Here is a 12,285-nt window from a genome sequence, read left to right as displayed (position 1 = left end):
ACTTCCGGCAACAAACCTGTGTGTTTCCTAATCATGACAGACTTGGTAATAGACGACGAAGACGACTATTTTTGGGCAAATGAGGATTCCCAACCTTACCCTTTTGAACCTGATTATACAGATGATGAATTGCTGGTTATAGAAGAGCAACAAGCACAAAAAGAGGGTAAAACAATGCAGCAGACAGGGGCAAGAGAGTCAGGACCGACATGACTTGGCGTTGTAAATGTGGAACTTACCAAGCTATGCCGACACAAATGGCACACAAAGTTATTATTGATGGAAGCTTTTTGTATCTGGCGAGGAGGACACTTCAAAGAAACCACATCACAATGAAAGACGAACTGTTTGCGCTAACAAACCCTGCAGTCGTAAAAACTTTTTTCCACCTACACAAAATCAACTGCCCAAAATGTACCCGGCCAGCTGGACCAAACTGACAAATGTCCCACAATTAAGTCACTATATTGATCATGATACATGCAGCACGTCATGTTTGATAATACAACTACAGTTGTGGTCAAAAGTTTACATACACTTGTAAAGAACATAATGCATACTTGCCAACCCTCCCGAATTTTCCGGGAGACTCCCGAAATTCAGCGCCTCTCCCGAAAACCTCCCGGGACAAATATTCTCCCGAAAATCTCCCGATTTTCAGCCGGACCTGAGTGAGGACAGCCTTTTTTCACTATGGGAGGACAACAGGGTGACAAGAACTAAATCATCCAGACTAGAGATAAATTGTATTATTATGTTTATCTTACCTAAAAATAAATATATTTATTAATTAAAAAAACAACAACTAAATAACTAAATACATTTGTACTATATTTTGCTAAAAACATCAACATTTTTTTTTTTGGTATTTTTTCTGACTCCTTATTACATCCAGCCATAGAATTATACCGGTACATTAAAATAAACATATTTGAAATAATACATTTTAAATGATCATAATAATTCATTTAAAATGACCATATTTAATTATTAAAATAATTGCTTGTTTATCAACAACTTTGGCATTTTATTCATTACATTTTAAGCTCTCAGAAGCCAAGTTATGTTATATTCATGTTATATTTGGGGCGGCATGGCGTAGTGGGTAGAGCAACCGTGCCAGAAACCTGAGGGTTGCAGGTTCGCTCCACGCCTCTTACCATCCAAAAAAAAAATCGCTGCCGTTGTGTCCTTGGGCGGGACACTTCACCCTTTGCCCCCGGTGCCACTCACACCGGTGAACTGAATGATGAATGATAGGTGGTGGTCGGAGGGGCCGTTGGCGCAAATTGCAGCCACGCTTCCGTCAGTCTACCCCAGGGCAGCTGTGGCTATGAAAGTAGCTTACCACCACCAGGTGTGAATGAATGATGGGTTCTACATGTAAAGCGACTTTGGGTACTTAGAAAAGCGCTATATAAATCCCAGTTATTATTATATTTATGCAAGTTTGAAGTATCAATTATCTAAACACAGTTTTGTTTGCATATTTTCAGGATGTAGATATATATATATATATATATATATATATATATATATATATATATATATATATATATATATAGACATATAGATATAGATGAAGCCAGCAGGACCACATCATCCGCAAAGAGCAGAGACCTAATTCTGCTGCCACTAAACCGGATCCCCTCAACACCCTGACTGCTATGGGTGGTGAGCCTATTGGAGGGGGCACCCACGTTGCCTCTTCGGGGCAGAGTGCAGGCGCTCGCCATCCAGCCCCACCTCCAGGCCTGGCTCAAGAGGGTGTCGCCGGTGACCCGCGTCGGGTCGAGGGAAACCACGATCCTTGAATATGTCTCCTCATAGTAGTCTTTGAGCTGCTCTTTGTCTGGTCCCTCACCTAGAACCTGTGTGTCTTGGGAGACCCTGTCAAGGGCGCAGAAGCCCCGGACAACATAGCTACTGGGATTATTGGGACATGCAAATTTCTCCACCACGATAAGGTAACAGCTCAGGGAGAAGTATTAGGAGTATCCAACGATTAAAATATTTAGCGCGATTAATTGCATTATTCATAATTAACTCAAAATTCATCGTGATTAATCGCAGATAGATATAATTTTTCGTCATTAATAAGTGTACCCTAGAAATACTTGACTTGGTGAATTCTAGCTGTCAATATACTCCTCCCCTCTTAACCACGCCCTCAACCACGCCCCGCCCCACCCCCCACCCCCCCACCTCCCGAAATCGGAGGTCTCAAGGTTGGCAACTATGACATAATGTCATGGCTGTCTTGAGTTTCCAACACTTTCTACAACTCTTATTTTTTTGTGATAAAGTGATTGGAGCACATACTTGTTGGTCACAAAAAACATTCATGAATTTTGGTTCTATTATGGGTCTACTGAAAATGTGACCAAAACTGCTGGGTCAAAAGTATACATACAGCAATGTTAATATTTGGTTACATGTCCCTTGGCAAGTTTCACTGCAATAAGGTGTTTTTGGTAGCCATCCAAAGCTTCTGGCAAGCTTCTGGTTGAATTTTTGACCACTCCTCTTGACAAAATTGGTGCAGTTCAACTAACTTTGTTGGTTTTCTGACATGGACTTGTTTCTTCAGCATTGTCCACCTTAATTATAGCCTGATTTAGCCATTCCTTTACCACTTTTGATGTGTGTTTGGGGTCATTGTCCTGTTGGAACACCCAACTGTGCCCAAGACCCAACCTCCGGGCTGATGATTTTAGGTTGTCCTGAAGAATTTGGAGGTAATCCTCCTTTTTCATTGTCCCATTTAAAGCACCAGTAAAGCACCAGTTCCAATGGCAGCAAAACAGGCCCAGAGCATAATACTACCACAACCATGCTTGATGGTTGGTATGGTGTTCCGGGGATTAAAGGCCTCACCTTTTCTCCTCCAAACATAATACTGGGTATTGTGGCCAAACAGCTCAATTTTTGTTTCATCTAGCGTTTCATAAGGCGATGGATGTGTTACTACGCTTTAAAAGTTCCTCAGTGTTCACTCTTACTATACCAATATCGCTACAGCTTATTATTATACGGGTTACAAAACGTAAACAAAGTATTGTTGGCAGATTTTAGAAGTGTTTTTAGAGTGTTTACTCCCATTAGCTGCTTTGCTAGCCACCTTGAATAAGCTGATTATTACAAATTAGAAAGCAAAATTTAAAAAAATTTCTCTAATGAGGATTGTGAACAATGGGCCCCTAAGAAGTGCAGTTCCACTCTAAAAAGTGAACTGCAGGAGATATTTGGGCTCATTACAAACAAAAGGATAACAGACATGTTGAACATAAAAAGACAGCAAGGTTAAAAAAAAGGCCCCCCTGACCCCTCTTTTGTAGATACCCTCGGAGATGAGCCAGCGCTACAGCTGCAGAGGTCAGCCAGCACACAAGGTGACGCCGACACGGCTCAACATCAAAGTTAAGTCCAGCAGCGGTCATGCTCCCTGTGAGCCTGCATGAAAACAGCAGCACTAATCCCACCAAGGCCTTGCTGTTGCTCTTAAGGAGTGGACAGACGGTGTGCAAAACCCCCAGACAGTTGACTCAGTTGAATTGAAAACGCTACCTTTGATGTATGAATTACGGCCTCTGCACTTTAGTCCTATTTTTTGTGGAGGAGTGAGAAGGAGTGCTGCTTTAAGAGGGTTTCACTTTCATCATGTTTTCGTGTCAGAGACGAGTATTAAATACTCATTTCTATATGGACATTCCACCAAATGGGTGCCATTTTCTTGTTGTAACTCTCTTCAAATAAAGTAAATATTAATATTGCCACATGCCTTTATGCTAATATGATGTTAAAACTAAGCACGTTAGACATATTGAATAAAAATAGTATTTAAAAAAATAAACAAATATATAAAAACATATTTAGGTGACAGGACTGTACTGAGAATTTAAACTCCTGCCACTTGTCCAGTCATGTTTTAAAATATCAGCAAATACGCAGAAACATTAATTAAGTGACTTGAGGATTGGGATGATGCCACTTACTGTGTGCACCATGTGACTTGTGGGATTTAATTTTTTTTTAAAGGGGTTATGTGGTAGCGTAACCGGACTGAGTGAAAACATCTGGAACACAACTGAAGTGTGAATTTCACTATTTTCTGTAAGAAGTATAATTGGGATGAGAAGTACCACAAATATATTTAAAAATGTAACATATCTGAAGGATTTTAATTATTGAATGTAATGATAAAGTCTCGTTTTTAGGACAGGGGGCCACAGATAACAAAGGCATTTTTTTTCAGTATTGAAGGTTTAGACATTATACATTGAATATGCAACCAGATCAATGTGCCTGATAAAAACATTTATTGCACAGTTAAATATATCATGCATTTATACATTTTATACACAGGGGACGCACATGTCAAAGATTTACTGGAATGGCCCCAATAGCCTTTCTAGCTGCAGGGAACACATCTTCAAAGTACAATTTGATTAAATGCTGACTATGCGATCTTTGTAAGCTTCTTAGTTCAAAACTTTATGGTTAGAAGTAGTGATGTGGTATTACGGAAAACCACGAGAGACACGTTTTTTCCACCCCAGACAAACTGGATATTACACGATTTATCGTCACAAAGTGATTTTTGCAATTAAATAATTGTTATTATCTTTTAAATAAATGACACTTCTCATTGTATTGTCTCCTTATGTCAGCGCAACAACTTAGAACATCTTATCATTTCTCTCCCCTCTTAAATCCCATAAAAGTGGTAGCCTAAGCTATGACACCTCACCTAATGTCATCTCAGTGCCCGCTCGTGTGTGGTGATTGTGTGTTTTAGTGCTCCAGTGTTTGCTTTCATTTGAATGTCTGAGTGCTGACAAGTTTCGCCCCGCTAATTAAGCATGACTGTCTGGGTCTAATGTTGAATCTGCAACTTATTAAGCCAACAGCTGGTCCGAATCAGAAAACCAGATAAGGAGCAGCGAAAGATATCTGTGCTAAATTGGTTTCCCTCAGCAGGATGTTTGTCAGGATCAAGAGTCGTTCTTACCAGTCGCATGTGAAAAAGAAAGAATGTTGCATTTGTAGCTCCTAATCATGTGTAACATTTTAATTCAGAGTCAGTCCAATTCAATATATTCATCAATTATCAATTTATTAAAATAAGAAACAAGCATTATTAGTCAGAAAAAAATATGATTAAACTATCAACAGAAATAACTAAAGCAAAAAGTGAAGTTTAGTTGTACATGTTATTATGAATTTCTCACAAAATCTCCAATAGCAAAGACATGCATTTAGGAGTGAATAAGAATAGTATTTACAAATAAGTGTCAGTATAATTTTGTCATACATGCATGCTTCTTTGGTTATAACGTCATTGTTCATGAAAATAATCAGTGCACAGAAAAGAAGGCTGATGCTCAGACAAAGTTTCCCACAGTTCTCTGCTGTAGCCTGAGGTAACACCGCTACACCAGAGTCATGACCTTTAGAGAGGCAGGTTGGAAGCGACGGATCTTCTTCTTCAGGGCTCGAGAAGCTTTGATGCGGCAGGACGAGGGCTCCGGTCGTGGGAGTTGCTGGAGTGTCTGTCCAGCTGCAGTGGGCCCAAGCGTAGCTTCAGCCCATACTAGGTCTCCCTCCTCCTCAAGGTTGTCCAACTGGTCCCCCTCATCCAGGGAGAGGCTGCTTTCTGAGTCTGAGAAGGATTGGAAGCTTTGGCTGGATTCGATATCCCCAAAGCGATTGGTGGTGTTGTCGCTCATCTCCCCATCGCTGCTTGCAGCAATAGTAGAGTGAAATAGCGACATGCACTCAGCGGAGTACTCAGACTCGCATCGAGGTGGGTACTGGCTGGATATGCAGTGAGGTGCTGGGGGGTATCTGGCATTGAGATTACTATGGAAAGTATTAGCTGACATAGAGGTCATTAAGGGGTGGGGAGGTCCTATCCATTGGCCTGACCTGGTGCTCATGCTGCGGACCAAATGCATGCCTCCTGGTACTTGGGTATGGAGATCTTTGGGCCACTGTCGCTGTCCACTTGATGCTTGGAACTTCTCCCCATCAGATAACCACTTGACAGCCCCTTGACTCTTCTTTCTCTGATCCACCGGCTGCTCATACTCTCCACATTGTAATCTACGGCTTTTGTTGGACTTGGTAGCAGCTTGAACAGGGTATGGCTTTGAGTGGACCTTGTGAGTGTACATCAATACAGGGCCACACAGGCTGGAGTCTGAGCCTGAACCCTGTTTGCGCTCCTCGTTTGGACAGCTGGGGTATTTCTGGAGCAGCTTCGCCTTTCCTGACCTTCTCACGTCTCCCTTGGATCCACAAGATTCTCGTGTTCTTTCGCCAGATGAACATCCATGCGACTGCCTCAGTCCTCGAGGCTTTCTCTCTTCGCTCTTTCTTTTAAGTTTTATTGCTTTGGTTTTACGATCAGCCTGTCTCACCTTGACCCTCTGAGTTCCAGCTGGGACAAATTTGGCGTGGACAAACTCGAAGGAGCCTCTGTGGCCATTGTGCACCTCAAAGCTTTGACTGTCCTCTGCGCTTGAGCTGTGCGACAAGACTGGTCTTTGCCTATGACCCTTCTTCTCTACCGGCCTTGATTTTGAGTTATCCCCACATGTCTTCTGTGCTTGGCCTCTTGAAACAACTTGGGTTTTGTCCTTCTTCCTCAGTGATGACATAGTCACCTCATCAGAGCTGTACTCTCTCATGACAGCAAGATAGGATTGCCCATACGAAACCTCCTGAGGTCTCATTGACTGTTGGTGGTCTGCGTTATCAGTTGTTTCTGGACTGGAATGTGTCATGCGGTGTTTCCTCTGTTCATTATCTAGTGGTATGATGTTTATGGCTTGAGACGGGGGAGGTTGAGGAGGAGATACCGGTTTCTGAGGAAACACAGTTGCGACTTCAGTCGGTTTCCTCTGATAGTTGCTATGTGCCTGCATAGCCATAGGGGACATTTCAATTTGGCTTTTGCTAGCGCTGCGGTGTAGGAGTTTGTCAATATAGCCTAAAGTCTTGGTATCATATCCCAGCTCAGTACCCTGGAGTGTGTCAGAATCACTCACTGGGGCTCCTTCTGCAAGTCCCGGTATGGCAGGTTCCCCACAGTGGAAAAAGATTGGGCTTTGGAGGGCCACCGCATGCAGTGGACTGGGGTAGTGGTACAGTTCAATTCCATTGCGGGACACCAAATTGCTCTGGAACTTTGGATCCATCATGGGGATCTTCGGGTTGGGGTACGTTGGTTGTTTCTTGGCATCCACAGATTTATAGTTTAGTCCTTGAGTCATCATCCGTTCGAGGTCACCTGAAAAAACAATTATCCGTTGAATGAAAAATGCACTACAAAAGCAGACTTTTTACACAGTTCTTGTGTTGCATATCATTATGCTGTGCAGGTGGCATGCGAGTATGCTTTAAAATTATGTTTCAAAGATTATCAATCAATCAATCAACCAAAATGTATTTATTTAGCACTTTTAATACACAGGCAAGTTGCAACATAAAGGGCCTGATAATTTGTGCTAAACTGCACGTGCAATCTATAAAATAACGCGTACGATTAGTGGGCTTGTTGCGTGCATCTAATAAGATTGTGTGTACAATTAAACATTGGTGCAGACCGCCTTATTTAAATGACAATTTTGCTTGTACTGTAAGGGGCATCACCACAGAGCCATACTCTCATTCACTGCACATTCATGTTGTCATGTTCCTACCTGTGGCGTTTTGGGAGGCTGCACTACTGCACACATGACCCAAAAATTGCATACTTCAAGAAGTTTTCATCATATAGGATACATGTTAGCAATATTTATTCTATGTGAAAAAATGTACGGCATTGAAAAAAATGTAAATGACACCAAAATGCATCAATTTAAGTAATCTAGCAGCTATGAAATCATAAAAGGATGTTGCTGAATAGACAATGTGTCTAATATTTTTTATTTCTGACCGTCCAAATATGTTGAAACATACAACGCCGTGTGTGGAACTGTCAGTTTACGCGTCCTTTTCAAACGTGCTAAATAAAACGCAAAAACTGCTCGCAAAATGGTGATAAATGTTGCGCCATTTTGATTGATTGATTGAGACTTTTATTAGTAGATTGCACAGTACAGTACATATTCCGTACAATTGACCACTAAATGGTAACACCCGAATAAGTTTTTCAACTTGTTTAAGTCGGGGTCCACGTTAATCAATTCATGGTAATATATTTGCATTTTCTTCTCCCAGTATTGTGGGCGTTTTTATGATCAGCATATATTTTGCATATTAATCAAGACAGAGATGCAAAATGGATTGCACGCCCTATTCTCCTCACTAGGAGACGCAATCCTCTTTGCACACTTTTAGTAGATCAGCTTTGCATGTACTATCAAGTTTGCACGTGTTTTAGTACACACAAACATTTAATAAATCAAGCCCAATGTGCTTTAGACCAGTGAAAAAATCCTCAGCGTAACTGTGAAAACTGATGCCGTGTCTTCTAATGACTTCCCCAAGAAAAGGCATGGAAAGATAAAAAAAGAATGGGATCTAAAATTGAGACTTGGGGAATCCCACATCTTATTTCATGGGTTCCTGAGGAGCATGTATCCATACTTGTATACAAGATTAGTTCATATATAACAGAGTTTTTGTGTTTCAAACTGCTAGCTCAGAGTCAGCAAAAAGTAGAGCGTTAAAAAGGTGTTTACCTGTTGACACAGGTCTTGTTCGTCCATGTTCGGCAACGACGCAGCTCGCCCTAATCCTGCTGCTTCCCAGATGAATGCCACGGGTACTGTTGGGCTGGGTTGCGCTTTCATCGGCCGAGCGGCGACGGTAAACATCCTTTTGTAATTGTGGACTAACTTGAGCATTAGCGGGGCTCGTGGAAGGGAGGAGAAGACTCGTCTGGGAGGACGACAGGCACTCGCTGTACACTGAGGTGCAGGAGTTGGACAAGGAGCATGAGCCACCATCGCTGAGCTCGTAAAAACCTGGAGAGAGTATAAATGAATACTTAACGGCGACGTAACGCGTGAATCCTTGACTATAAACCAGCGAGTGAGCATACACACCTGAACTTGGCCTGCTGTCACTCTCCAGTTGCTCTGTGGAGGCCTTGCTCACATCCAACTTCAGCTCACTTATTTGTTGGTCCAGCTGCTGTAGGTGTGTTTTCAGTCCTACGTCCTGTTTCCGAAGACGAGACTATATGTAAAAAAAAAAAAGTGTTAGAGTCTAGGTCAGTCAAAAATTGTGTCAACTGGGAGAGTTAATAAGGTTTATTTACAACTGGCTACAGGTAAATGTTACAGCGTTGGCTTCACTCCCGTAAATGCTTCTTCCGGTTAGTCAAGAGCAAGAATGAGCTCTGACGCGAAAGACTTCATCCTCTTTATTTCACAAAGGCAGGCCAGTCCAGCGTGTTCAAAGTTCAGTGATGTGTGGTCCCATTTCAATTGCTTGGTGACTTTCAAGGTTTATTTACATTACATTACACATTATTACATTACAGTGTAATAACAGTGCAATACATGTTCATAACATGATCACTACTGCATAGTTTCTCTTGTTATATTCTTATTTTTACTATTGTATTTTTATTGTTATTGTTGCTTTTTATATTTATTCTTATTGTTATATTTTCAATTTTATTTCCATTTATACCCCCATTATTTACTTTTTACTTTTTAAATTTGATCTCAATTCTGTACACTGCTGCTGGAATTTGTATTTTCCTGAGGGAACTCTCCTGAAGGAACCAATAAAGTACTATACATCTATTTTGGGAATGAGGATATGTAGCTAAAAAATTTCTGTCTTTGACACCTTATATCAGGGGACTCCAAACTACGGCCCAACAGCGTCCAAAATCAGGCCCGCAGAAAGTCCCAGGTTAAAAAAAAAACAGTTTTTTTTTTAATTACCGTATTTTTCGGAGTATAAGTCGCACCGGAGTATAAGTCGCACCTGCCGAAAATGCATAATAAAGAAGGAAAAAAATATATATAAATCGCACTGGAGCCCGGCCAAACTATGAAAAAAACTGCGACTTATAGTCCGAAAAATACGGTATTATTTTTTAGTCTGTCCTCTCTAATCCATTTTCTACCGCTTGTTACTCTCGGGGTCTCCTAGCCACTCAGGCAAATCATATTGTCTAAAAATGCATTTTCCCATTGATAACGTGACATCGCACGCTCTTTCAGTCAAATAGTGCCTAGTAATATATATATATATATATATATATATATATATATATATATATATATATATATATATATATATATATATATATATCTATATCTATATCTATATATATATATATATATATATATATACAACCCGGCCCCCGGCCCAATTTTTTCAACCCAATGAGGCCCCCAAGTCAAAAAGTTTGGGGACCCCTGCCTTATATCCTGTATTTTGTTCCTTCTATCGTACGAGTATAGCAGTTTTATGTCAAGCAAAATGGCATATATTCTAGAATATTCCAACATCTACTGTACAGGTATCAGAACAAGAGGCGCTGCTCAGCTGTGGCTGATGATTAACCCCAGCAGGACATGGGGGAGCATGGATAAACCAGCGGTGGGTAACTCATTTCTCCCCCACAGCGAGGGGGCCGGCCATTGTGTAAACTGCTTAGAGGCTTGGGGGGTTGGGATGAAGTGGTGTTTACTTTTACTGTTACAGTTCCCCTTCAAAAAAAAATACACTTTTAAGTCGTATGTTCACGTGTCTGCAGCTACGTTTCACCAAATTCGATGCAATCTGCAAAGTCAAAGAAGTTATGCATTTCAACATATTGTCAACCTTATAGGGTTGATGAAAAATAAGATGGCTTTAGCGTACCCCACAATAAATCATTGTAACTCAAGCATGCGGGATAATCCCTGGCCTTCCTGCCAGAAGCAGCACACATGGCAGAGCTTGTCACACTCACCAGTTGTCTGCAACACTCACACAAACTCACACCATCCTTTATTTTATTATTTCCTGGCATTAGTGGTTAATGATTGTGACTGCCCCCCTGCAGTCTCCACACACACACACACACACGCACACACACACACACACACACACACACACACACACACACACACACACACACACACACACACACACACACACACACACACACACACTTTACTTTGTTTACAGCAATGAACCTGATTTATGACTCCCAATCCTGCTTCCTACCCCCAGCTGAGGGCTTGAAAGTGTGTGTCTGCTAATAATTGAAGATCAGCATATTGCACAAGAATGGTAAGAATACATTAAATGATGCATGTTGGTAAAGTTGAGTTTTGACTTCATACCAGCTGTTGCTTGAGCGCTGTGAGGGTCGCCTCCAGCCGCTGCTCCTCGGCCCCCATCGTACTCATGCTCTCGTTCGGGCCAGTGAGCGGCTCCTCCCGGTCCGCCCTCAGAGCCCAGCTCACCATGTCTCTCTGCCGTTCCCGGAGCAGATGCAGTTCTTGCAGCCCGGCCAGGGCAGCCTGCAGCCTCTCCCCGACCCTGCTGCGGTCCATCCCATGCACGGCAGCGCTCATCATTCCCACGCAGGAGCTCTTCGTGCTCAGCATGATGGAGATTAGACAGCGGGCATATCCAGAAATGTCAGAGAATGATGTGAAAAGTCCTCAGTGAACGAGCGAGTCTTTACCTGCTTGGGTTCAGAACTACCTGATGATGGGACTACCCTCCAGCATAGAGATGAGATTTAAGCCCCGCCCACACACAACAAATGGGATCGCTCCCTATTGGCTGGACGCTGCGCACGCAGTCAACATCTGCTTCTAATCTTTCCCATTTAAACCAACATCATCTGCCTATCGTTCCAAAACAGGGCAAGTATCTATTTTCGGTCAATTGCGCTCTCTTGAGGTCATGTCTGTTACTGTTACCATGAATTGATTAACGTGGACCCCGACTTAAACAAGTTGAAAAACGAATTCGGGTGTTATCATTTAGTGGTCAATTGTACGGAATATGTACTGTACTGTGCAATCTACTAACAAAAGTTTCAATCAATCAATCAATCAACTTTAGGGTCACTGAAAGCCTAGGTGGGAAACGCACGGCCCGCCACTGGCAACCAAACAAAACAGATTTGCAACTAAAACATCCATCCATTCATCCATTTTCTACCGCTTGTGCCTTTTTTGGGGTCGCGGGGGGTGCTGGAGCCTATCTCAGCTGCATTCGGGCGGAAGGCAGGGTACACCCTGGACAAGTCGCCATCTCATCGCAGGGCCAACACAGATAGACAGACAACATTCACACTCACATTCACACACT

General features: G+C 42.1%; 1 protein-coding gene across 1 annotated transcript; it reads right to left on the bottom strand.

Annotated features, from left to right (window-relative positions):
- Nucleotides 1–5,155: 5,155 nt before the first annotated feature.
- dact2 (dishevelled-binding antagonist of beta-catenin 2) lies at nt 5,156–11,647 on the bottom strand. Its single transcript, XM_061963037.1, has 4 exons — nt 11,304–11,647; nt 9,057–9,189; nt 8,691–8,975; nt 5,156–7,294 (listed from the first exon to the last, which is right to left on the bottom strand). Exons 1-4 carry the CDS (start codon nt 11,568–11,570, stop codon nt 5,433–5,435), a joined length of 2,547 nt encoding a protein of 848 aa, XP_061819021.1. The 5' UTR covers nt 11,571–11,647; the 3' UTR covers nt 5,156–5,432.
- Nucleotides 11,648–12,285: the final 638 nt, after the last annotated feature.

The sequence above is a fragment of the Nerophis lumbriciformis genome, linkage group LG02 (assembly GCF_033978685.3).
Source record: "Nerophis lumbriciformis linkage group LG02, RoL_Nlum_v2.1, whole genome shotgun sequence".
Lineage (NCBI taxonomy): Eukaryota > Metazoa > Chordata > Actinopteri > Syngnathiformes > Syngnathidae > Nerophis > Nerophis lumbriciformis.
The sequence above is the reverse complement of the archived record's forward strand: the minus strand, read 5'-3'. Positions and strand labels throughout refer to the sequence as shown.

Excerpts from the sequence above, each read along its gene's own strand:
- dact2 (XM_061963037.1), bottom strand. The coding sequence starts at position 11,570 with ATGCTGAGCACGAAGAGCTCCTGCGTGGGAATGATGAGCGCTGCCGTG. Across the intron at positions 9,190-11,303 it reads CAGCGCTCAAGCAACAGCTG|TCTCGTCTTCGGAAACAGGA; the intron begins GTATGAAGTCAA and ends TTTTACATATAG. Across the intron at positions 7,295-8,690 it reads AACAAGACCTGTGTCAACAG|GTGACCTCGAACGGATGATG; the intron begins GTAAACACCTTT and ends TTGTTTTTTCAG.